Raw genomic sequence first — 24,572 nt, 5'->3', positions numbered from 1 at the left:
CCAGCTCTTCCCCTCCAGAAATCAAAGGCTTTGCTGCCCTCGGGTGATGAGAAAGACACAGGAAGGAACTGCTGTGCTGGGTGTGGGCACCCACAAGTCGGGGACTGAGGCATGCGGCACACCTGGCTGGTCTGCTCTGAGTTCTCATTGTGCCTGCTGGTTGGAATGAGTTCAGAGCGTGGTTTGGTTTCCATTAGATCAGAGGCTGTGATCCAAAGAGAGCTCTGGGGCTTGTGTTCTGGTTCCGTCTCTGCTACTAATGTGATGGGAAGCTTTGGGCAAGTCTTGTGCCCTTTCGAGTCCTCAACTGTGTTATCTGTGTACCGGGGCTACGACAGACACCCTCTCTAAAGCCAGTGGTCGTCTGTGCCCAAGATGGAAACCACTCTAGATCATATCTCTGGTCTGAGCTATGAACTGGTAGGTGAGGCAGGCCCCAGGGCCCCTGAGCCTCCTGTTTTTTTGGGGTGAGGGGGTGTCGAGCATTTCCTCAGCCCTGGGGCTCATCCATCAATCACATGGCAGCTAAACATCTTCCCTATTCGTCAATGTTTTCTCTTGCAGCCCCACCACTCAGGGGATGCTCTTGACCACAAGCACAGGAAGTAGCTTCTTCTCTTTTAAAAAAATAATTTTATTTATTTTTTGGCTATGCATTGAAGCACGCGAGCTTTTCTCTAGTTGCAGCGTGGGGGGCTTACTCTGTAGTTGCAGTGCGCGGGCTTCTCGTGGCGGTGGCTTCTCTTGTCACGCAGCACAGGCTCTGGGGTGCATGGGCTTCAGTAGCTGCGGCACGTGGGCTCAATCGTTGTAGTTCCCACGCTCTAGAGTACAGGCTCAGTAGTTGTGGTGCATGGGCTCAGTTGCTTTGAGGTGTGTGGCATCTTCCCGGACCAGGGATCAAACCCGCATCTCCTGAGTTGGCAGGCGGATTCTTTATCGCTGAGCCACCAGGGAAGCCCCAGGAAGCAGCTTCTTGAGGCCTCAGCCCCAGCCTCCATCCTCATTTGCACCCATCCCCTGCCCGAGATGTCAGCAGCAGCCAAATATTCCTAGACACAGATCTCTAAAGACACCATCCCTGGGATAGGAATCTGAGAAGTTATCAGACAGTCACACCTTACTGTAAAGTAATTGGCTTGATACTTTGCTGAGAAGAAAATAGACTGCGATAGAAGGGGGTGGGACATGTCCAGAATCTGGGGGATAGGTGGGAGGGGCGGAGAGTAGACGACCACTCCAGGGGGCTGTGCAGGTAGCAAGAATCCTTCACCCATGACCTGTCCACTCTTTCACCACCTCCAGGGCACCCAGCAGGAGTGAGAGTCCCTTGGATTGCAAGGAGATCAAACCAGTCCGTCCTAAAGGAAATCAACCCTGAGTATTCATTGGAAGGACTGATGCTGAAGCTGAAGCTCCAATACTTTGGCTATCTGACATGAAGAGCTGACTCATTGGAAAAGACCCTGATGCTGGGAAAGATAGAGGGCAAGAGGACAAGGGGATGACAGAGGATGAGATGGTTGGATGGCATCACCGACTTGATGGACATGAGTTTGAGCAAGCTCCGGGAGACGGTGAAGGACAGGGAAGCCTGTGTGCTGCAGTCCATGGGGTTGCAAAGAGTCAGACACGACTGAGAGACTGAATAACAACAAACCCGGAGTTAACAGCTGGATCTGTCACTCCACTCTCCCTTTCTGCTTCCTGATCCAGGGTCCTGGGGCCCCTCAGGCTACTTAGCCAGGTTGGGAACAGGGACAGTGGGGTTGAGTTCTCAGGGTTCCACAGCTGAACTGCCAGCATAGAATTTCTACACCACAGTCCAGGCGCCACGGCAACTGGAGGAAATAAACACTCTGGGTTTCACAGTCCAAGTTCTGCAGTGAGGTCATCCTTCGCTCCTGCCTGCGGGGCCCTGCAGCTGGCTGCACCCCAGACAGCCTCAGCTGCTGAAGTAGGAGGACTGCTTTGCTTCTCAGTCCTCACGCCGCCTGTGGCGTCGGGGAGAGAGAGTGGACACAGGGGCTTGGGCAGGGGTGCCCGGAACAGGTCTCACCCAGGCCCAGCTCCTCGCCCGGTGCTCCACATCTTTCAGTAGCTGCTCTTGCTCCCTGCTTGGCCCCAGACATGAAACTGCCCAAGGGTGTCAAGAACCCTGTGTTCTATGGGCAGCAGCCAGAGAAAAAGGTGCCAATGTCCTCAGGGCACGAGATAAAGCAGACCCCTGTGGTCCTGGCGATGCTCAAAGGTGAGAGCGGGCCCCTGACCTGGACTTGGGCTCATTCCTCTCTCTGAAGAGAGGCTGAAGTTGTGCTAACCTTGCAGCCCTGCCTCCTGCAAAACCCCTTCAGGCTCTTCTCAAAACCACAGAAGATCTGCACTTCTAAGCTAAACTCCACAAGCAGAATTAACTGCTGGGAATTTGGGGAGGGTTGCTGGGAATTTGGGTGGGAAGGGGTTTGAAGTGAGGTCAGTTTTGGAAAAAGACTAGGGATTCAGTGGCATCTTTAGTCCATATTAGCTTTCCTCACTTCCCCTGAATCTTACTCTCAACCGAAAGCAGACAAATGAATTCTTACTACATTGTTGATGACTGACTGTTGCTGTACTTGGGGTTGTTTAGTATGTGATTAAATGTTTGGGCTCTGTTGGCTGCTGTCTTAGAATTTTCACAGTACCAGCTTGTGTGACTTTGTGTGAATTGCTATTTCTAAGCCTCTTGAGAGGCTTAACTGAGATAACCCCTAGAAAATGCTTAGTATAGTGCTCGGCACAGAATAAGTTCTCAGTTACTTGTAACTTTATTACTTTTCTTATTATGCATTGCCTGTCCAAGAGAAATTGCATTTTATCTAGGAACATTGGCTTTCCCCAAAGGAAGCGTCTCAATAGTGGGATTTGTGGCAGTGAGACATTAGCAGGAGCAAAGACCCCAGTGTTCTTTTTTTTTTTTTAATATTAATTTATTTGGCTGCACCAGGTCTTAGTTGCGGCACGTGAGATATTTAGTCGTTGCATGTGAACTCTTGGTTGCCGTATGCAGGATCTAGCTCCCTGACCAGGGACTGAACCCAGGCCCCCTGCACTGGGCGCGCAGAGTCTTGGCCACTGGACCACCAGGGAAGTCCCTGCAGTGGTCTTAAGCACACTGTATTCAGGGCTTTCCCTGCCTCTGATCTCGCAGGCCCAGGCTGAGGGCTTCTCTCTCCATGCTCACAGGTCCGGGGCCTGCCAAGTACCTCCGGCCATCCTGCACGGGCTACATAGACCATGACGTCTCCATGTTCCAGGAGCCGGCCTATACCCTGCATGCCTGGCACCCGGAGAAGCGTGAGTGCTTGCCACACCCGTTGTCCCTGCGGGCGTAGGATTATTACTATTGGATGTTTGGGGCGGTGTGAGAGGGGAGGAGTCATCACCTGTAGCCACAGGCCCCTGGGAGCCCAGGCCTGCCCTGAGTGGGACACCCAGGTGGCCTGCTAGGTCCAGAAGGAAGTCAGCAGGGGGCCAAGTTACCCGTCCCTCTGAAGGCACCTCCCAGCTGGCCCTCCTGAGGGAGCTGTGAAGTGACCTGTTGCATCCAGCTGGCAGGGTCTCCTTTCTGACTGGTCTTCGGCTGGCACCCTTCAGCTTTGACTGCTGTGGTCTCACTTGCCAAAGCAGGAATAACTGGAGGATGGGGTGGAGGGAAGGGGGTGGTGTGGTGGACTGAGGGCCTCCCAGGAGGCTTAGAACCCCCTGGAAGGCAGGGACCCAAGGGCCGGTGAAGAGCTGAGGCTGATGGCCATAGCTGGTGAGAGGGTGGCTGGGGATCTGAGATCCAGGCACCTCGCTGGGGTGACATACCCTTCTCAGCAGGGGAGCCCCCTCTTTTTGGGGCTGCGTCCTTTCTTCATACTAATAATAGCCACCATGGGCTTTCCTGGTGGCTCAGCAGCAAAGATTCTACCTGCAATGCAGGAGCCTCAGGAGACATGGGTTCGATCCCTGGGTTGGGAAGATTCCCTGGAGGAGGGTATGGCAGCCCACTTCAGTATTTTTGCCTGGAGAATCCCATGGACAGAGAAGCCTGGAAGGCTACAGTCCATGGGGTCGCCAAGAGTTGGACACAACTGAAGCGACTTACACACACACACACACACACACACACACACACGCCTGTTATTGTCCCCTTGGCACCAGTCCCTGGCAGCTGTTACTTTATCTGTTCCTCTGAACAAGTTCTAGAGAATGTTAGGTCATGTGTTAAAAGATCCATTTTACAGATGAGGAAGTAAAGGCTCCCCAAATCCCCAAGAGCCCAAGGCATTAGGAAGGCGCCCTCGGTCCTTTTCTGGGGGAGGGGGATCTTGCCTGGAGACAGAGGCCAGACTCACCCTGGGGCAGCCTCTGGGGTGACCGGCTCTTTCCTTGGCTGCCTTGCAGGGATCATGGACATACGTAGCCCCGGGCCTTGCTATTTCTTGGATCCTAAGATAACTCGGTTTGGGATGGCCAGCTGTCCTCAGGTTCCCATGGCAGAGCACATCTCTAACCTGCGTAAGATGGGCCGGAAGAGGGAGGTCGGGGATGGGAGGTTGGGGGTGGGAGGTTGGGGTTGGGAGGTTGGGGGGTGGGAGGTTTGAGGCTGGGGGTCCACGCTTAGGACACAAGCAGGAGCAAAGGGGTCATGACTCCCTTCGCCAGGTGTGTCTGCAGATGCTGGCACCTCCCTGCAAGGTCACTTCAAGACACCCATGTCACCGTGTCTGGGTCACAGTACTTAATATCTGAAGGCCGATGTTCCATGTATGTTGCAGGGTGATACGGTAAAAATATCACAGGGCTTGTGTTATGCTAATGAGCTCGCAGACTAGTGATTCCAGCATATTTTCTTGGTGCTGTCATGGGGTCAATGACAGCCAAGGGTGACGTTCTGATGATGCTGGGGTTTTTATATTATGAAGACAGTGTCATAATCCTGATGCCAGGACGGCGAAGTCCCTACCCACCCTCGTCCCAGAGCCTCATGCAGGGAGGTGATGTTCCCGCCTGATGCTAAGATGGTTATAGTAAAGTCACACCAGGCTCACCAAGACCTTTCCCTCTCCCTAGACTAGTTAATTGGTCACCAGGAGATTCAGCCTGGTTTCGGCCCTGAGACCCCTTCCCTTCATTCACCTACATTCAGGTCTGAGCCCCACCCCGGCCCCCTGCCATTACCACCTGGAGAAGACCCACCTCCCTGGGGAACGCAGGGCTCCTGGGTACTCCTTTGGCTTCCGGTGCCCATACCGAGTGATGGACCCCAATCCGGGCCCCAACCGGTACCAGATGCCAATCCTGCTGGGGCCCAACCTCCCGGCCAACAAAGCTGCTCCTTGCTATAGCTTGGCCCCCTTGGACAAGAACTGGTTCTACAAGAATATGTCAAGAGGCCCCGGACCGGCCGCACACACCCGGCCAGAGCCGTCCGTCTATCAGAACCGCAGCCCTGTCTATAGCATGGCCAAACGCTTTGGCTACCCGGTGGACCACACACCTCGGCCTGGCCCCGGCTCCCACAATGTCCAGCAGGTCAGGGCACACAAGCCCCGCCCGCCTGCTTTCACCATGGGCATCAAGCACTCGCCCCACCTATGCCCGCTGATCGTCGACATTCGTGACTGAGGCCCCTCCTGGTGCACTCCTCCCCCCACCCTGTCCCCAGAAGTTATTTTTTCTATACCGAATTGAGCAACTTACCCAGATTTTAAGTAGCAGAGCTGGTGCCTGCTGTGTCCAGCACAAAGAAGGCGTTAGATAAATATTTTCATTTATTTATTCCTTGGTTTTGCAAACACAGCTGCTCTCTTTGGGCCCTGCCCTGGGTGAGGAGCTGGGGATGCTGGGAGGTGTGGGAGGGGTCCTTGTCCAGGAGATGTTCTGCTGTGGCTCACCAGGAGAGGCAGCTCTGTGTCCTCCAAGGAGCCCCGGGTAGAGGCTCCGGGGAGCTGAGTTCCAGCCCCGCATCTGCCCCTAGTGTGCTGTCTGGCCTTGTGCAGCTCCCACACCTCACTGGACCTTGGTGAGCGGGGAGGAGGCACCTAGAGAATGGCCAGTTTCCCTCCAGCTCCTGAACTGTTTGATTCTGATCCCTGATGGTGACCCGCATCTGAGAGCGGAGTGAGGAGCAGGGTGAGTGGATGTGAGCCCAGGAAGGAGGGGCCGTGCGGGTTGGGGATGGGGGAGGGAAGTTTCCCTGGGGGAGGAATCCCAGGAATGAGACAGTGAGTAGCATGGAGGGTATTCTTGGTGGAGGTAAAGATGAAGAGGATGGCACGCGGGTGGGACCAAAGGGTACAAGAGCAGGGAACCAGGGCAGGCGCAGAGGGCGGGCACCTGGGCTCTTGGAGGCTGGCCTGTAATGAGACCAGATGGTGGGCAGCTTGAAGGGGACTTGGGGTTTGTCCTCAGGGTGATGGGGCTGGAGGAGATATGGTCTTTTCAGAATTCCTTGGGCAGTGAGAGCAGGTTGGGCAAGACGGGCAGAGCCTGGAGGCTAGGGATCAGCGTAGGGGGGACGGAAAGCTGCTGTGGGGAGGGTCTATATGTCACATGCTGTCTTTGGAGAGTCACCTCTGTGTCCCCACCCCAACCGCTTAGCCCTCTAGTGTCTGGTGGCAGAGGAGAGGAGAGAGCTGTGAACTGACCAGTAGGGGGCAGTGTTGCCTCACTCATGAGTCCAGGCAGTGCCCAGAGCCCCCACCCCTTCTGGCTTGGCTGCTTTTGAATTGCCTGGTGCCTGCTCTCCTGCTGGTCTCTGAGGAGGCTGGGGTCTTGGGGGCTGGTGTTTGTCCTTCCTTAATTCTTGGTATCCAGATTCTCTGTTCTGCTTGCCCTCACCCCTGGGACAAGCCCCTCTCCTAGCTCCCCTGGCCACAGGAGATGTGGGGAGTACTGCCCCTGCTGCTCTGCAGCCCCTGAAAGTGAGGAAAGGGCAGCAGGATCTGTGGAGGGAGGTGGGGGGGCTTAGGGAAGGACGAGGGGAGGCTGAATCTGCCCCAGACCTGATGGTTCAGGCAGAGGCATGTTCCTCTGCAGCCACTGTCCCCGAAGCAGAGGGAGGCAGGAGCAAGGGGCCACTAGGAACCAGTGTCTGATGGTTCATCCCTGTGAATTTGAGCAATATTCAAGTTTTATCTTTATTTTTAAACGTTACTATTCACTTTTGGCTGTGCTGGGTCTTTGTTGCCGCATGGGCTCTTGTCTCTAGCTGCCGTGAGTGGGGGCTACTCTCATGCTGCACGGGCTTCTCGCTGCGGTGGCTTCTACTGCTGTGGAGCACGGGCTCTAGGGCACGTGGGCTCATTAGTCACGGCACGTGGGCTCAGTAGTTGTGGTTCTTGGACCCTAGAGGACTGGCTTAGTAGTTGTGGTGCACGGGCTTAGTTGCTCTGCAGCATGTAGGATCTTCCTGTACCAGGGATCGAACCTGCGTCTCCTGCTTTGGCAGGAGGATTCTTTACCATTGATCCACCAGGGAAGTCCAATATTCAAGTTTTAACTGAAAATGAAAATGGTATTGAAGAACTAACTTTAGGTAGAAAGGAGTAGAGACTATCTTTGGAATATTAAAAAGAAACAAACAACTGAATATTTTAAAAGGGAGGCTTGTAGAAAACCCCACTGGGGTCATTCCTGACTCTGGACCTGAAATGTCCTCCCCTTCCCTCCCCGGCATGCAGGCCTCGGGTACTGTGTCTGTCCTGTCCTCCCGACTCCTCCACAAGTCTGGTCTGGGCAGGCTCGAGAGACAGCCAGTGAGCTCGGGGACCCATCTGTCTTGCAGCAGATTAGAAAGACGTCGTTTTGCCGACAATGCCATTTATCATGGTGGCTGCAAAAATTAGTGATGCTTGGGCTGAATGTGTTGGTTGGGGGTGGGGGCTGGCAGGTGGCAGTGGCTGATGCTCTCCAGTGTCACCAGGTCAGGGAAACTACAGGCCAACCTCTGAGTAGGGCTTTTCTGATTTAATGATCAGTTTATCCCAAGGCTCTCCATTAGAAAAAAGAAGAAAACTGAGGCCCAGAGCCAGGGAAATAGCTTTGGCCAGATGAAAAAATAATGGCCTGTCTCTAAATAAAGGTCCAGGCTCAGTTCATGACCAAGGTCACGGCTCACTGTGTGACCAGGATCAGGGCTCAGTATGTGATCAGGGTCAGGGCTCAATGTGTTACAGGGTCAGGACTCAGAGTGTGATCGGGTTTGGTAAGCAGAGTCAGGGCTCAGTTTGGGATGAGTTATTTTAGGACTTACATAGTCTTAATATATTATATTATATTAGGAATAAATGTTAGTTTTTGCCGCTGGGGCTCGGTCTGGGGCAGACCTTCAGTCTAGTGGCCCCAGCTGCTACCAGATAAGGATGGGCCGGGGCTGGGTGTTCGCCCCAGAGCTAGAACTAACCCTTGGTTTGTGGTTCCCAAGCAAGGGTAGCAGGCTGGAGGATTCAGTATGAATCTTTGGCGCATGTAGATTTTTTCCTTCTTTTTTTGGCTGCACCATGGAGCATGTAGGATCCTAGTTCCCTGACCAGGAGATTGAAGCTGTGCCCCCTGCATTGGCAACGCAGAGTCTTAACCATTGGACTGCCAGGGAAGCACCATTGGACTGCCAGGGAAGCCCCAGGGGGATGAAGATGTATGAAAGAGATGGCCCCGCCAATAACGGGCTGTGGCCTCCAGAGAAGATAAATGGGGCTTCCCTGGTGCCTCAGCCCACAAAGTGAGAGGGTCATTTAGCTTGAGCCAAACCTTTCGACAAAGCGGTCCCCAGCTCTTGGCCTTGTCTCCCCTGTGGTGGTGACCAGGTAGATGACCTGGAGAAGGTCAGTGGGCATTGCCTCTCAGGCCTGTCTGGGTGCTGAGCGCACCCCTTCTGAACAACTTGGGGGCCACGCTTGACCTGGGTGGAAGCCCTGGTCTGACCCTTGCAGGACTTCAGCCTGTGTCCTCAGGTAGTTAGGTCCCAGATCACACAGACACAGTCATTCATTCATTCAGCAAACATTTGCTGAGCTCCTGCCCTGTGCCAAGCTCTGACTGTGCCTCAGAGTCCCAGCCATGCCTTCCAGGAGTTCAGAGGGTGGCTGGGTGGGAGGATGAGAAAGTGCTCTCCAGGTGTGGGCAGACATAGGAAGGTAGGTGAGGGTCATGTGCACGGCAGGACGCCTACCAGAGCTTCTGCCCATCTCTCCAGGGGGTTGGGGGGCCCACCCCTGCCTGGGCTTGGTGGTGAAACTGCAGTCATGTGACCAGGTTGGTGCGGAGTGGGTAGGTGGCCGTCCTTCTGTTGTTGCTGGAGGGACCTTGAGGGCCAGAGGTTACTCTGGCTCCCAGGAGCTGGGGGGATGGTGGCCCTGGGCCAGGAGTCAAAGAGGGGCCCTGCTCGTGGGAACACTCTGCCACACCGCTCACAGGCTCACAGGTAGGGGTTGTGTGCACACACTTGTCTTTCACCCACACATGCGTGGGGACAAGGCACAGACGCTCCTTACAGCACTGCTCACACGTGCACACGCATGCACGCACATGCTCAGACCACACACCCTACTTCGCACACATGCCCCGACACCAAACCCACTTAAACACCCAGACACACACACACTAGACACATGCACGCTTACCGTCCCACACCCTGCTCTCTCCAAGCACCTCCTTATCTCACGCACGTACTCACCTGCCCCCAGGCTCCTTCACAGCCCACTGCCCAGGAGAATCAGAGCAGATACACCATGAGAACCCCCCTCTCCCCGCCACTCAACATGCCCAGGTGCAGATTGGGTAGGGTGGGCTGCAGGCAGGGAGCTCAGGAGGGTCTCTGGGCTCAGGATGGCATGGGGCGTGATTCCCAGCCCAGGGTGGGAGGCTGAGGAGCCGCTGCCTGGCTCTCAGCCCTCCAGTCACCTGGTTGGTGAGCCCTCACTGACCAAGACAAGTCAGACCCCTTCTCCCTGCCCCCACCCCTCCTGTTCCTGGTTCTTGGCCGGGGTGGGGACGGGAAGCTAGTTGATGGACAAATGCCCCTGGCTTCCCGGAGGGGTCAGACGCTGCCTCTCCAAGTTCGCTGGAGGCAGAATCTGCTGCCGACCTGTTCCTTCCGGCTTCTCCTCTTTCCTTGTGGAGTCCACGTTCTTCCATCTGGCTCTTCTCCCCTGTCTTTCTGCCTCCCTCCGCTCTCTTCTCTCTGCCTCTTGCTCTACAAGTCTCTCTGCCTAGTTTATCCTCTAGAATAAAGATTGACACTTTCAATTACCCCCAAAATAACAGAGCCGTTCTTGGAGCCCCGCATAAGAGGAGGATTGGATAGGCGTGTGTGCATGTGGCCCATGGGTGGGGCTGGGGGGCACCCACGGGGCCTACTGTCCTTTGTTTGCGGTTTCTCTTCTGGAGGCTTCATTTTTTCCTGGGAGAGTGGAAGCACGTTTCCCTTCAGGGGAGGACGGGAGACAAAAGAGAGAAATAAAAAACTGTCATGGTTTTCTTGTAAACACAGAGTATGGTGCAGAGCAGGGACTCAGCAGGAGAGAGGGACTGAAGGAGAGGCAGGGACAGAGAACAGCGGGGGCTGAGAGACATGGGGAGAAAAGGTGGGGGGCCAGGGGCCATCGCTTCAGGGCCTGGGTGGGTGTGGGCTGCCAAGGGGAGGGGGAAGGGAAAGGGCTATCTCCCAGAGGGTAGAAGGGACTTGAGGAGGGGGAAACCCTTATACTAAGTGCCAGACAGGGCCAGGAGGGAGAGAGCCTCTGGGCAGCTGTTGTTCTCTGAACATCCTCCCCATGCCAGGCTCTGGGAACGCCAAGGTGAGTCAGATAGACACGTGTCTGCTCTCGTGGGGTGTCAAATATACTGGAAACAAAGAAGTAGCTTCGTGTGTTCAGTTCTTGCCAGGCACCACGCATCTACATAAGCTGAGGATCAGACAGGGTGGGGAGCCTGTCTCGTGATAATGCACAGCTAGGGGTGGGGGCACCAGGATTCCAGCCCAAGCCTCTCTGACTCCAGTCCTCCCTTCACATGGCTTCTGCTAGGGATCGGGGGCTGGGAAAAAGGGTTAGAGACCTGGCTCAGCCCTGTGTGATGTGTGACCTTGAACAGATCCTTCCCTCTTCTGGCCTCAGTTTTCTCATCTGAGAAGTTGAGAATGCAGGCTGCTCTGCAGCGCATGTCTGGATGCGGGTGATCCCTCAGCTCTGGTTCGCGGGAGAGTCAGCTGAGGGCGTGGGGAAGCAAAGAACATCTGGTTCTGCGGGGAGGGACTGGTCAGCAGCAGCCACGGGGAGGCCAGATTCTGGCTTTGCTCCCTGCTGCCACCCAGTGGCAAGATTTGGGTACTGCATGGGATGGGTCTGGATGGGCTTGTCTAAAGGTCAGAACTGGAAGATGCCTTCTAGAGAGTGTGGTCTGGTCCTGCCTGGCCCTGTTTTGCAGGTGCCTACAGAGGAGAGGGACTTGCCCCAAGATCACTCAAGGAAGCAGCTTGTGCTGGGGCTGGTCTAGGGCTGGGATTGGCTTTCAGGGCAGGGTACTTCCCCTTAGCCCTGTGGTGTTCAGGAAGTCCCCAGATAGCCTCAGAGCAAGAGAGGTAGAGCTCTGCATCCTCTGCTTGATGTCACCTCTTCCAGGCAGCCTTCCAGGATTTCCTTTAGCAGGAAAGGGTGTCACTCCTGTTCTGTAGCCCTACATATATCCTCTCCTTTTCCTCTTGCTCCACCTGCCCTAAACTGCCCTACCCCCACCCCCTAACAAATCAGGGAGCAGGGGGCCTTTTGAGACGTCAGAGATGAAGGAGGACAATTTCCAACACCTATCAAGCACTGCCAGGAATCCAGCTCTGCCCTGGGACTTCACCTATATTGTAGCACTTGAACCTCATAATGACCCCAAGAGGTCAGGACTATTTTTGAGCCTCACTTTTCAGGTGAGGAAGCAGCCACAGAGAAATGGTGACTCTCAGATACAAAGTGATAGAACAGGAATTCAAACTCAGGGCTGTGAATTCTCTGGAGAAGAGGAGCCCTTATCTGGAGGTGAAAACTATCCCTGAGGCTATAGGACAATCAGCTGGGATCAGACACTGACTTGACTAGTCCAGGGTCTTGTGGGCTCAGGTCTCAGCTACACCATTGTGCTGCTGTGTGACTCTGGGCAAGGCCCGTCCCTCTCTGGACTTCTGGTTCTTCATCTGTGAAGTGTGTGTGTGTGTGTGTGTGTGTGTGTGTGTGTTCTGGATTCCTTCAGAAATTCATTCTGGAATTTGGCATGTCCAGCCTCGAGCCCTGGGATGGATTTGTTCAAAGCACACTGTTCCCAGGGATGAGCAAGTGGCAGGTCTGGGAAGGTGGAATGCTCCCTGGAAGCTGGGGCCCTTGGGTGCACCTACTGTTAGGCTGTCAGCGTGTGGGGCTGGGGGGATCGTGGGAAGGTGTGAGCTGTAAGCGCAGGAGAGGGACCAGACTGGGGACAGGTATGGGGTGAGGGGCTGGCCCCTGGGCCTGGAAGCCTTTCTCTCGGCTGCCTGCCACAGAGGGGATTTTTCTTGGCAGGAAACATCCTCATCAATCAGCTGCAATGGGGGACTGACGGGCGGCCACTCCCCGCTGGCCGGGCTTGAGACAGACCCATAAATCCCACTCGAGGCTGGGCTGTAAATCCCTGTGATTCATACCCGGCCACTTGGAGGACAGAGACATTGGGGCTGTGGGACAGGCGGCTCTCCCCTGGGCAGCACAGGTGGAAGAGCTTATTCGCCTGCCCAGGGGAGCTCAGAACCTCCCCCTAGCCTCTAAGGGAGGTGTGGCTGCTGACCCCCCGGACACGCCAGGCCCAGCCTGAGCCATCTCTGTTAAGACTCCGGCCACATCTGCCTTCAGTCTGGGTCAGTCCTGTGCCCTGGCCTCATCTGGCCTGAATCACACCAGGGGTCATGTGTGTGGACACTGTCTGTGTCCTCTGAGGTCATATGGGGGCCTGTGGCCAGGAAGGACCACCCCACTTACTTCATAGCAACTTCTCCTGCCGCTCCTGGTGATGGTATATCTTGGTGCTGATGAGGACAAGGTGGAAACCAGGGCCTGGTCTGTGTGTTTCTCATTCTAGGGGGCCGGGGGGTCTGAACCCACCGCTTCTTGGAGAGGGAAGGGCCTCAGAGACCCTCTGGCCTGGGACCACAGGCACTTGTCAACTTCCATTAGGACTTTGTCGTACTCAGATGCCAGGTTTTCTTCTCATTTACTGAACATTTTTCTTTAAACTGGCTCACTGCCTTCTCTTAAGCAATATTTGTGAAATCAGGGGTCTGATGTGCTAAGCACACACAAACACACATACGCATGAGAACACACACATGAAAATAAACACAGAGCAGATGCCCATCTCTGTACTGTCTGAAACGTCTTGTGTCTCACCGTTCTTTTAAAAAAATATTTATTTATTTGGCCGTGTCGGGTCTTAGTCGTGGCCTGCAGGGTCCTCACTGCAGCATGCGGGTCGCACGCGGGATTTTTCCTTGCAGCACATGGACTCTCCAGTAGTGGCATGAGGGCACCAGAGCGCGCAGGCTCCTAGTTGCCCACTGCAGGCTTAGTTGCCCTGTGGCATGTGGGGTCCTGACCAGGGACCAAACCCGTGTCCCCTGCATTGCAAGTCTTCTTCCCCTCCTTAACAGACAAGGAAACCAAGACCCAGAGAGGTATGGGAACTTGCCTAAAGTCACACAGCACCGGGGTTATCAGCCGACCCAGTAGACTCCCAGTCTAGTGCTCGTGTTACAGGGGCATGCTTGGTGTCTGTGAGGGTCAGGGTGTGTAGACTTTCCTTTATCCAGGAGCACATTTGGATTCCCAGAGGCCTTTTGGTGACTGTGCCCTAACACAGAGGAGTACCCTGAAATGTGAGCTCCTGGCAGCAGGCTGGTGGGCAGGCAGGCGGGCATCCTGGGTCTCCTGGTGGACTAAGCACTGGCCCTCCTCTCTGCCCTTCTATTGGTGCCCAGGGCTCCTGCAGCATCTCAGGACTGCAGGAGGTGGGGAAAGAGGTCTCGGGGGGAGGGAGAGAGCAGGGCTCCGTCAGCAGCCCTTCCCTGGGGAGCTGCTTACTGAGGTGATAATTAGTGGCAGCAGCTCCCAGGCTGGCAATGAGGGTGGCCTCATTAGCGAGCGCCTTCCCCTGCACCACTTCCACCTTCCTACCTTCAGGCTCCTGCCACCCATACTGCCACGACATCACCCCTGAGACGCAGCACAATGGCTCCTGCAGGGGACACGGCTGCCGGCCCCCAGGGAGCCAGGAAGGAGGTGTGCGTGCAGGGCAGCCAGGGTGTGTGGGTGTGTGTACACTGCACACGCATGGCCCATGTGCCCCCAGACATGCTCATGCGCCAGTGCACGCATGCCATTAGATGTGCACACATAGGGATTTGTGTGCTTGCGTGCACACACACACACACACACACAGCCACACCCAGAATACAGAGGCATGTATGCCTACCTCCAAACAGACTTGCATGGTAATGAGGTCTACCCAGACTCACAGCACAAGTGGATAGATTCAATAGAGCGGACCTAAATGTGAAGACGCATGATGCACGCATGCCACGCCCACACCAAGAGACTCGTATGTGTATTCACACCAACATCCTGACATGTGTCTCCAGATTCAGGAGCTCATATGCAGCTGTACACAGTCGTGTACGTGTCGATGAACCAGCAGACCGGACGCTCTGAAACATGCAGTAGCACACTGCATGCCCCCGCGTGTGTGTCTGTGGGCAGGGACTGCCACGTGCACACATACATGTAACAGAGTACACCAGCGGTTATGTTCTTCTTGGAATCTAACAAGGCCTGAGGTGCTGGCACTGGTTAAATTCCCTGAGGGAAGTGAGGAGACAGGAGCTGAGGACACATTTAATTAATTCTTATCATTCCTGACAGAGGGAGAAAGGGATGGATGGATGGAGAGAGAGAAAGAGAGGGAGACAGGAAAAGGAGCAGCTGGTGGGGTGAAGGGGAAGCGGGGAGCTGGGCAGGTGTGTTAACCCTTTCAGCTAAGGGCAGACCCAGGGACCCCATCACTCAACCTCAGTCACAAACTAGGTGGGCCCTTTAAAGTCACAGTGGACGGCAGATCGGAAACCTCGCAGGGCCCAACACGGGGAATTCACCCCATCTTTCCCTTGTTTCCAGTGAGTCTCATTCCGTGCTTCCGGAACCTCCCACTACAGCTCCACTCTGCTCTGTGGGTCTTCCAGCTCAGGGGGTGTGGGGCTCGCCTTTACAGGGCCAGTGTGGGGGAGACGTGACTCCCCAAGGAGGCCCCTCCTGGACAACGGGACAGCTCCCTGCCCTGTTGCCCTGATCTCAGACCCAAGACAAAGTCGGGAGGCAGGGCTGGACAAAGACAGAGGCTCTGAGGCAGAGAAAGGGGGTGTGTGTGGAGTGTGGGTGGGCTGAGACAGAGAGACACAGGGCCCGGAGATGACGGAGGTGGAGGCACTGAGAAAGGAGTCAGAGAAAGAGGCGAGAGAGACTGAGACCGAGCTGGTGAGCGCCAGGCAGGTGCAGAGACACAGTGGAATCTGGAGAGAGTATCAGAGCCAGGATGAGACAGATCTCAAGCAAAGGATGCAAAGAGAGGGAGATCAGCAGAGACAGCCCAATGCCGCCACTTTCCTTGGTGACGAGGGAGTCATTCCACCTGGGGACAGTAACCATAGCTTAGAGGGGATGCTGTGTGACCTTGCCCAGGCCACCCAACCTCTCTGAGCTTTGGCTGCTGGTCTGTAAAGTGAGCCCTGGGGCTAGCAGGAGAGGCTGGCTTGGCCCTTTGTTCCCTCCACTTCCCCTTGGGGCACAACAGGCCTGCAAATGGGGTGGGGGCTCTGCAAGTGCTTGGGGTCCAGGCTTGACCTGGAAGCTCCTGAGCTGGCAAGCCAGGTGGAAGAGGAATATCTCGGCGGGACCGGTGTAATGTGCTGCAGCCACGCAGCGCTGAGTGATGGAGCGTTTGCCCTGAATATTGAAAATGCATAAATATCCATTTTCAGGCACCAAGGCAGATATAAATACAGAGGGGGTGTGTGTGCAGCCCTCAGTGGTAATTTACCGGCTCTGCTACTCACAGTGGCACGGGCACTTACGCTTGGCTGCCAGGAGCCTTTTTTGAGATGGCTTTATGACTGCCGGCTGCCACCTGGGTCCCTTCTCCTGCAGAAGTGGCTCCTCCGGGATTGCCGCCCGTGGTGGGGGTGGGGCACGGCGGGGGTGGTCATTCCTGGGCCAGCTCCATTCTGGGCCTCTGGGCCTCTCTGATCTTCCCCTCCTCCAGCATCGCCTGGCTTGAGGGGAGGGAGGGGACACATCTCTGCTTGGCCTGGTGTGTGCCCAGCCCTGGTGCCCTTGGATGGACTCGGAGAAGCTCCAAACCTGACTGGGAGAGCGTCCAGACTGGGAGCAGAGGGGCCACCTTGGGTCCTGCCCTCGCACAAGGGGCAACTGAGGCCCAGAAAGAGGACTGTGTGGCCAGTGGTGGCTGCTCATATCCGGACTTAGCCCAGCATGACCACGGCCCCCAGCCTAGGAAGCTAAACAGCAGGGGCCTTGCTGCAGATTTAGACCGCAGAGGCCACTGCTGGCGGGCTGGGAGCTCTCTGGCGCCCCCTGGAGACGTCATAGACCTTGCCAGATGGGGCTTTGTCTGCACCCATCTCTGTGGGCTGGCAGGTGGAGGTCCGGGGCCCCTCCCTGTCTCTCCTCCCAGAGTGGGAACATGGACTTGGAGACCCTGAGCTCTGTGGCCTGCACAGCTGAGGGTGTCTTTTCCTTTGGGCGGGGGCCCACAGCTGTGTTTGAGAGCCCACTGCCCCACAGCAGAGAAGCCACTGACCTCCAGGGGAGGGTACAGTGTTCTCCGGGCTGCGTTCCTTTTGGGGTCCCTGAGCCTCTTCTTCCAGGGAGAGGCGAGGTCGGGCTTCCCTGCCCTGAGCGAGAGCCCCCCTCCCACCCAGGGCAAGAGGGAGCTGGGCAGTCACCCACCACCTGGGCTGCGTGCAGAGCCTGTTGATGGGGCTTGCAGGCACTAGAAATGGCATCACCAACCTGCCAGGCAGAGTGGCCTCAGCAAAGAGCAGGGTTGGGGCGGGGCCAGGTGCCACTGAGTGGGTGGGTGGGGGCACCTGCGGGGGGAGGGCTGAGGCTGGGCCTGGGACAGAAGTGTTCCTTCTCTTCCTTGCCCGCTCTTCACCTTTACCTCCTGCATCTCCACCAAGGCTCTGGATCTACCTCCTGGCTGCTCTAGACACATGCTCTTCGCTTCTGCCTCTGCTGTGAATGGACTAAGACACGAGGAAGTTCCCAGGTCAAGTTACTTAGGGGGACAGTCTGGTCCAGTCATTTCCCACCAGGCCAATGGTCAGCCCACAGTGTGGCCTCAGAGGTCCGATGTTCATAGGCATGGTCGCTCCACGGTGACCCAGAACGGACCTGGGAGTGGGGCTGTCTTCCTTAGAAGAGGGTGGGAGTGGGGACAGGGGACCATGACCACAGGACAAGCTAGTGTCTGAGCTGGGCTTGGCCGTGTCCCCTCTGGCTCAGAGGCCACACTCGCAGCCCCCACCCCGGCCTCCTTGATCTGGTCCCAGCAATGCCTACTGTGTGCCAAGCACCATGCTGGGCTTACGGGGGTGGGGTGGGGCAGAGAGGAACAAGACTCAGTCCCTGCTCTCAGGGGCTGAGAGTCTCGTGTGGGAGACAGTCTGTCCAAGCGACACAAGTAGCTTGGGGTGTATGAGGAGGGAGAACTCAGCTTTGACTGAGGCGTGGGTCTACCTCATGGAGCGGGTGATATCTGATCTGAGCCACAAACTGGGATTTTAGCACATGGTTCTGGGGTTGCTGGAAGCACCATATCTTTGTTGTCATAGATGGTGTAGCATGTCTGCTCTGCATGGGGGAGCAGAGGCTGGGGAGCTGACTGTGAACCAGTTTGACTTGGTTGGTGAGAGAGCCCAGACTTTGGGAGTTGACCCCAAAGTGGGCAAGGTCAGCTCCTGGAGGGCTGAGGGCATGGCCCGGGTGTGGAGAAAGAGGTGGGGGGTATGGGGGTGGGGTGGGAGTATTAGAAGGGCTTGTTGGGCTGAGCTGCTTTGCTTGTTTGAGGGTAGGGATGGCCAGCCATCAGGCCCTCCTGCTGGGTTCCCAGGGCCTGAATTTAGAACTGGGCAGACACACAGCCCTCTCCACCCAACACCCTGGCTACAGCCTGATGTCAGGGCTAAAATTAGCCTTATGGCTCTGAGGGCGGCAGGAGACACAGTCATGGGAGTCGCCCTGCCTTCTCTCTCAGAGGCAGTGCCCAGGGCAGCTGGAAGATGATGGACACAGGCCTGGACCCAGAGTGGGGTTGGATTTACTGCAGCAGCAAGAAACCGCACAGCCCTCCTAACTTGGCTCTCAGATCAGGAGCCTTGGCGGGTAGGAGCCTTTCTTTCCTGGCCACCCCTTGGCCACTTCCAGCTGCCTGGGGGAACGGGTGGCAGGTTCTGAACCCCAGGAGCCCACAGTACCCTGATCAGGTCAGCAGCTCCTCCCCACCCCTTCTCCACCTTCTGCTTGCTCAGGTGCTCAGCTGATTTTGTCTCCAGGTTGCCATGGGAACCCTGGGTGGCTGAGGTTTACCTGAACCCGGCTTCCTGAAGAGATGGGCAAGGCAGGGCAAGGGGAACTATTCCCAGCCTGCGCGCTGAGCTTCACGCTTCCTTTGGCTCACAGCCTCTGTCTGGGCTCTGCCTTTTCGGCCTGCCGCCTGGCCTTGTCTTCACCTCCTCCCTCCCCAGCACTCCCCACAGCCCTTCAGGCACCTGCGTGTGTGTGTCACACGCTCAGTCGTGTCCAACTCTTTGCGACCCCATGGACTGTAGCCCACTAGGTTCCTCTGTCCATGGGATTCTCCAGGCCAGAATACTGGAACAGGTTGCCATTTCCTTCTCCAGGGGCTCTTCCCGACCCAGGGATCGAAGCGATGTCTCTTGCATCTGCCGCATTGACAGGTGGACTCTCCACCGTTCAGCCACCTAGTCCTGACCATTTGTTCCACTTGCAAAACGTCCCTGGGACCCTTCCCCTCTGCACTGGCTTCCTTGTCTCTGGCCTAGTCTCCCTTCTTCAGTCTGGTCTGCACACGACGGGAGCACTCCATCAACCACATCCCTGTCTGCCTACTACCCTTGGTGGCTCCATGTCCCGAGGACAAAGCCACACTCCTGACCGCTGCCTGCTGGGCTCAGCTTCTCCGATGCCCCTCTCCACCCCCTTCACAGGCTGCAGCCACCCTGGGATGTTGGTTTGTGGACTGCCTAGGTTAGTGTGGCGAGCCCTACTTCTAGAACCACGTTCCACGCAACAACAGTGTCTTTCCGGAGTTAATGTGTTTGCCTTGAAAATGGGGTCCGTGTGGAACTCTTTTGAGAAGCTCTGCCTATGTTCAGGCCCCTCAAAATGCACAAGGCATTTTGTTGCGCGTAAAAGCCTCAGACAAGTCCTGTAGTAAAGAAGTCTGTTTTGCTTTATTTAAGCCAGAGATTCCCAGAGTGTTTGCTCATCAATAAGGAACATCTTTGAACAGTTCTAAGAATTAGTCTCCCTGGACTGCAGTTTGAAAAGTGCTGAATGGGCCCTAAAGGATGCTACCCTGTCCTTAACGATCTGGGGTCCTGAGGTCTGCTCCCCCTTGGTACGGAGGGGCCTCCCATGCAGACATCTTGGACCAAGGTAGGCCTTGGAAAGCTGGCCCCACTGTTAACACCACTCCCACCTCCTGGCCTGTGAATCGGGTGTGGTTCCGGAATGAGCTTTGTTTAAACCGCACAGTGTTCTTTTAAGATTTGACCTGGTTGCCAACATTTAAAACCTGGGAGATTCCACAACAGATTCTGAATTTTAAAGTTCTCTTAAAAAAACACAAAACAAAACCGAGGAGACCTATCAACACAGCGTGCATCCAACCGTCTGTGGAATTGAAGAATGGCAGGAACCATTTACATGCAAAGCAGATCGGTTCACTCCTGTACCTGCTGAACCCCCGCTGAAAACATTCCAGTGTCTGATCTCCGTCAAGGGGAGGGGGGGCCCCTTTTCAAATGAGTGCCTCTTCAAAGGGGTGACCTATGTCCACCCCCTCCACGGCGTGTCTTTCTGCAAGGACGGAGGCAGGATGGGCTCCTGGAGTGGTCCTCACATCCTGGGAAGCACCAGGCATGCTATGCAAATCAAGTCAGCGAGGTCCAGTGAAGTCCACCCTCAGCGCCCACGTTCCTGGAAGGTGACGGGTGCCTGAGGGGGGCACACAGGGTCGGGGGCGGCGCTGTGGGGCTGGTGGTGGGAGGCCTACCCCGGCTGCTCTCACGTCGTCTGCCTGTGGACTCGGCTCATGAGGAGACGCACAGCAGCTGCTCAGGTCACCCTGGCAATCGGAGCGTGCTGGGTGCAAGAATCAGTGCCTGCAGGAGCTAAAACCTGAGAGCAGTGTGGGAGCGACATGCGGGCACTTCTGAGACTGCTCGCTGCTGCGGAGAGTCCGCTAAAAATAGCTCGTTCCCTCTCGCCTGACGCTGGCACCCGGGAAAATCCACTCAGGAGCCGCGGCTGGGGCAACCCCTCCTGTGTTGGCGCTGCCTGCTGGGCCCAGAGGTGCGGGGGGAGGTGGCGGGGATGGGTGGGAGCCAGGGCCCTGTTCTGGGAAGACGGTGGGGAGCAGAGAGAGCTCGGAGTTGAGGGCCCCTGACTGAGGGTGGGTGTGGGGAGGCCCTGGCCTGCCACCCCAACTGCACGCTGTTAGGATAACCTAGTACCCCCCCAACCCTCCCACCGTCAGGCTCAGGTGGGGCACCAGGATGCGTCTGTCCTAGGTGGGCTGGTGTGGGGGTGTCAACAGGGGCCTCTCCTCCTAGGGCTCAAATTCTCAAAGTCCCCCCTGAAACACCTCTCCCCGCAATGAGGATGTCTGACTCCATCCATCTCCTGTGCTGCCTAGAGATGTCCTGTCTACCTTGAGGGACCCTCGTGTGCCTTCCATTCTCTGGGAGGCCACTCACCTCATCCTACTCAAGTCAGCGGCCCCTCCTCCCAGCCTATCCCTCCGCCCCCAGGGCTGCCCTTACCCTAGGGCACCTCAAGATGCTGTGGCACCTTGGACAAGCCACTGACCCTCTGCAGAATCAAGCTGGACCCCTACTCTGAGGTCCATCTGGTTGGAGCCCATTGTACCTGATTTTGTGATAGCCTGTAAGTGTCACCATGCCCCTAGAACGTCATCATGGGGCCTTAGAACGGGAGAACTGGAGATCTGGGTGTGACCGCTGGTCCAGATGCCTCTCAGAGACGACTGGGGCAGGGGGCGGGGGGGGGGTGGTCCAGCCTCTGCTCACGTGCCTCCTAGGGCAGGGCCCTCACCACTTCCTGGGACAGCCCCACCCTGCCTCTGCTCTGGGCCCTGCCTCTGCCACAGTTCCCTGGGGGTGGCCTCCAGCCTGGCTGAGGGGAGGGGGCTAGATCCAGGACGAGGCTTTAGAGGACAAGCCCCAGGGGCCGACCCCTGCTGGGGCTGGACAACAGAGAGGAGAGACAGGGAAAGTGAGGCTGGAGGTACCCCACTGCACCCCCAACCGTGGATAGCCTGGTGCTCATCCTCAGCTGCAGGTGGGGCTGCGAGCCGAAGTGTGAGGAGAGGCCAGGGAGATACAGGGCCTGGTTATGGGGGAAGGAGGGTCCCTGTCCCTGCAAGGGGTTGATCAGGCTGGGCTAGCCTCTGCGATGGCTGGGGGGCTTCCCTCCCCCATACCCGCTCCTGAGATGACCCTGGCGCGAAACCGCCTTCCCTGCCGTGGGCCAGGATGACAGCGAGGGTCCGCTGTCCTATTTCTCCTGAACTTGATCCCAAGAAGGGCTGTGAGTACAGAGGTCCGCATGTCCTGGCTTCCCAGCTTTGTCTGTGCTCAGGACCTGGGGCCTTTGCTCCCTGGGGCCTGACTTGTCCATCTGGGCAGGTTCAGAGTTGAACCAGACCGGGTCCTAGTGGCTGACACTCTGGAGGCTCCAGTCTCACTAACCTGAGCAAACTTCCTCTTGCTTTGTCTTTTTGCGCCTCAGTCCCTACAAATGTAAAATGGGGATGACAACAGACTGTCTCTCACAGGGCTGCTGTGAAGATTAAACGAATATATATATATATATATATATAGTGTAGAGCCTGAAGTATGGTGTTACATAAATGGTCATTAGTATTCCCAGGTCACAGGCTCTTTAGAGAATTCAATAAAATATAGAGACTCTTTCAGAAAAAAAACCTGCACCCACTTGTTCAAGTTGGTGCATAATTTCTAGGGCTGTGAACTCCTGGAAGCTCGCATGTATTGGAACATGTGACTGAGGCATTCTGACTCATTATGTTTTCATTTGATTTTGTTTGGTTAAATTAATATATGCGACTAGTTTTAAAAGTTCAAAGATAAATGGCTGGCCCTGCTTCACCCCCACTTCCAGCCCAGGCTCCTCCAGAGGCCACAGCCCCACGCAGGCATTTCCCAGGACATTTCTCTCCCTCTCTGCACCCCGAGTGGTGTCGGGAGCAGGTGGGTGGCAGGTCCCCTCCCTTGTCTTCCCCAGTGACCATGGAGTCAGGCTGTGCCCGTCTGACTCCCTGCCAAGTTCTTGATCCCCCCGTCTGAGAGGCTCTGGAGACTGTCCTGGGGCCTCCCACTGCTGTGCTTCCTCGGACGCCCCACCCCAGCTTCCGATGCCTTGTTTGTTCCCCGAGTGGTCCTCCTGCCTCCACCCTTGTCCCTCACTGGTAACTAGAGCAGCTTTCAAGTTGCAAATCCCACCACACCCTCTCCGGCTGAAAACTCCCCGGTGACTCCCCATCGAATGCAGTGAATTTAGCATCAAGGTTGAGGGAGAAAAAGTTATGTAAGATTTATGATATCTGGGGTGCATAAAAAGCAAAAATTCTTCCTGGTAAACATGACATCATCCAAGGGGGCCTGGGGCTGGTCCAGGGGCCTGCGGGCACTCCAGAGTGGGGGATGGGGGTAAGGAGGGGGCAACCCCGGGATTAAACCATTTCATGCAAATATATTGAAATGAGGCTTTGGGCTGGTTTGTGGAGCTGGCAGGAACAAAGGCTCTGTGATGCTCCTGTCTCCCACCTCCCCAACCAGCTGGCCTGACAGTTTCCTTGGGGGAGTCTGGAGGAGGGGTTGTGGAGAGTGACGTCTCAGGCCCTGGACCTCAGGGAATTAGGGGGAAATGGCACACCTGAGCTCATTCCCTGCCCTCCTTCCACACTTTGTTGGCTGTTATGCTACAAGGTGTGGTAAAGAATCTGCCTGCGATGCAGGAGACCAGGGTTCGATCCCTGGGTTGGGAAGTTCCTCTGGAGAAGGAAATGGCAATCCACTCCAGTATTCTTGCCTGGAGAATTCCATGGACAGAGAAGCCTGGCAGGCTACAGTCCATGGGGTTGCAAAGAGCCGGACACGACTGAGTGACTAACACGTATTCTACAAGGTGAGATGCAAGCACCCTGTGGCAGGTAGAGTGGCTGGGTTTCTGGCTCATATCTGAGTGACACTCTCTTTTCTTTTCAGTTTTAAATGGGCCTCAGATACACGGAGCTGGGTAATCACAACCCCTGGTTATGACACACTCCTTATTGGCCTATACAGGGCCCCTTTAATTAAGCAGTTTGTTTACAATGGTTTATTTTTAAAAAAAGCTTTTCTATTAAAAAATATATTTATTTATTTATCTGACTGTGCTGTGTCTTATTTGCACTTGTGGGATCTTCAATCTCCATTATGGCATGTGGAATCTTTAGTTGGGGCATGTGGGATTTTTAGTTACAGCATGGAAATTCTTAGCTGTGGCATGTGAGATCTAGCTCCCTGACCAGGGATTGAACCCAGGCCCCCTGCACTGGGAGCGTGGAGGCTTAGCCACTGGATTACCAGGGAAGTCTTACAATGACCTATTTTTGTTTACAATAATATAGTGAACAGGTGTGAACTCAGAACTCAACCTAAGATCTATAGCTTTAACAATATTTGCTCTAATCTTGTGCTCTTCCTCCCTTATCTTATTCCCCTGCCTCCCTCTCAGAGGGTAATCACAATGCTCAATTTTGTGTTTAACACCATCTTGACTTTAAATATAATTTTATTATGGTATCAATCAGGATGAACCAGGTTATGCTGCAGTAACAAATAATCCCTCATCTCAGTAGCTTTACCCAACAAAATTTTATTTCTTACTCATGCCACATGGCCAGTGTAGATTAGCCAAGGACACTGCAGACACGGACCCCAGGCACGGCGCAGCCACCATCCTATGAGATTGCTATTCAACACTAAGATCTGGGGTTTGCTTTGGCAGGGGAAGAGAGTAAGAACTAAGCACCCATACTTAGGTGTTTCTGTCCTAAACTGACATTGAACACTTTGGTGACATTTCACTGGCCAAAGCTCTTCCCATGGCTCTCCCTAATTTCAAGAGGGG

General features: G+C 55.6%; 1 protein-coding gene across 1 annotated transcript in view; it reads left to right on the top strand.

Annotated features, from left to right (window-relative positions):
- The first annotated feature begins 1,317 nt into the window (after positions 1-1,317).
- CIMAP1C (ciliary microtubule associated protein 1C) overlaps positions 1,318-24,572 on the top strand; it is a 30,148-nt gene continuing 6,893 nt past the window's right edge. Inside the window, exons 1-4 of the mRNA XM_070775358.1 lie at positions 1,318-2,251; positions 3,223-3,333; positions 4,429-4,542; positions 5,174-6,159. Of these exons, the coding sequence (XP_070631459.1) occupies positions 2,131-2,251; positions 3,223-3,333; positions 4,429-4,542; positions 5,174-5,652 (825 nt within the window). The 5' untranslated portion in view covers positions 1,318-2,130 and the 3' untranslated portion in view covers positions 5,653-6,159. The remainder of the gene's footprint in view (positions 2,252-3,222; positions 3,334-4,428; positions 4,543-5,173; positions 6,160-24,572) is intronic.

This window comes from Bos indicus, chromosome 21, assembly GCF_029378745.1.
Source record: "Bos indicus isolate NIAB-ARS_2022 breed Sahiwal x Tharparkar chromosome 21, NIAB-ARS_B.indTharparkar_mat_pri_1.0, whole genome shotgun sequence".
Lineage (NCBI taxonomy): Eukaryota > Metazoa > Chordata > Mammalia > Artiodactyla > Bovidae > Bos > Bos indicus.
Note: the sequence above shows the minus strand (reverse complement) of the source record. Positions and strands in the feature narration are given on the sequence as shown.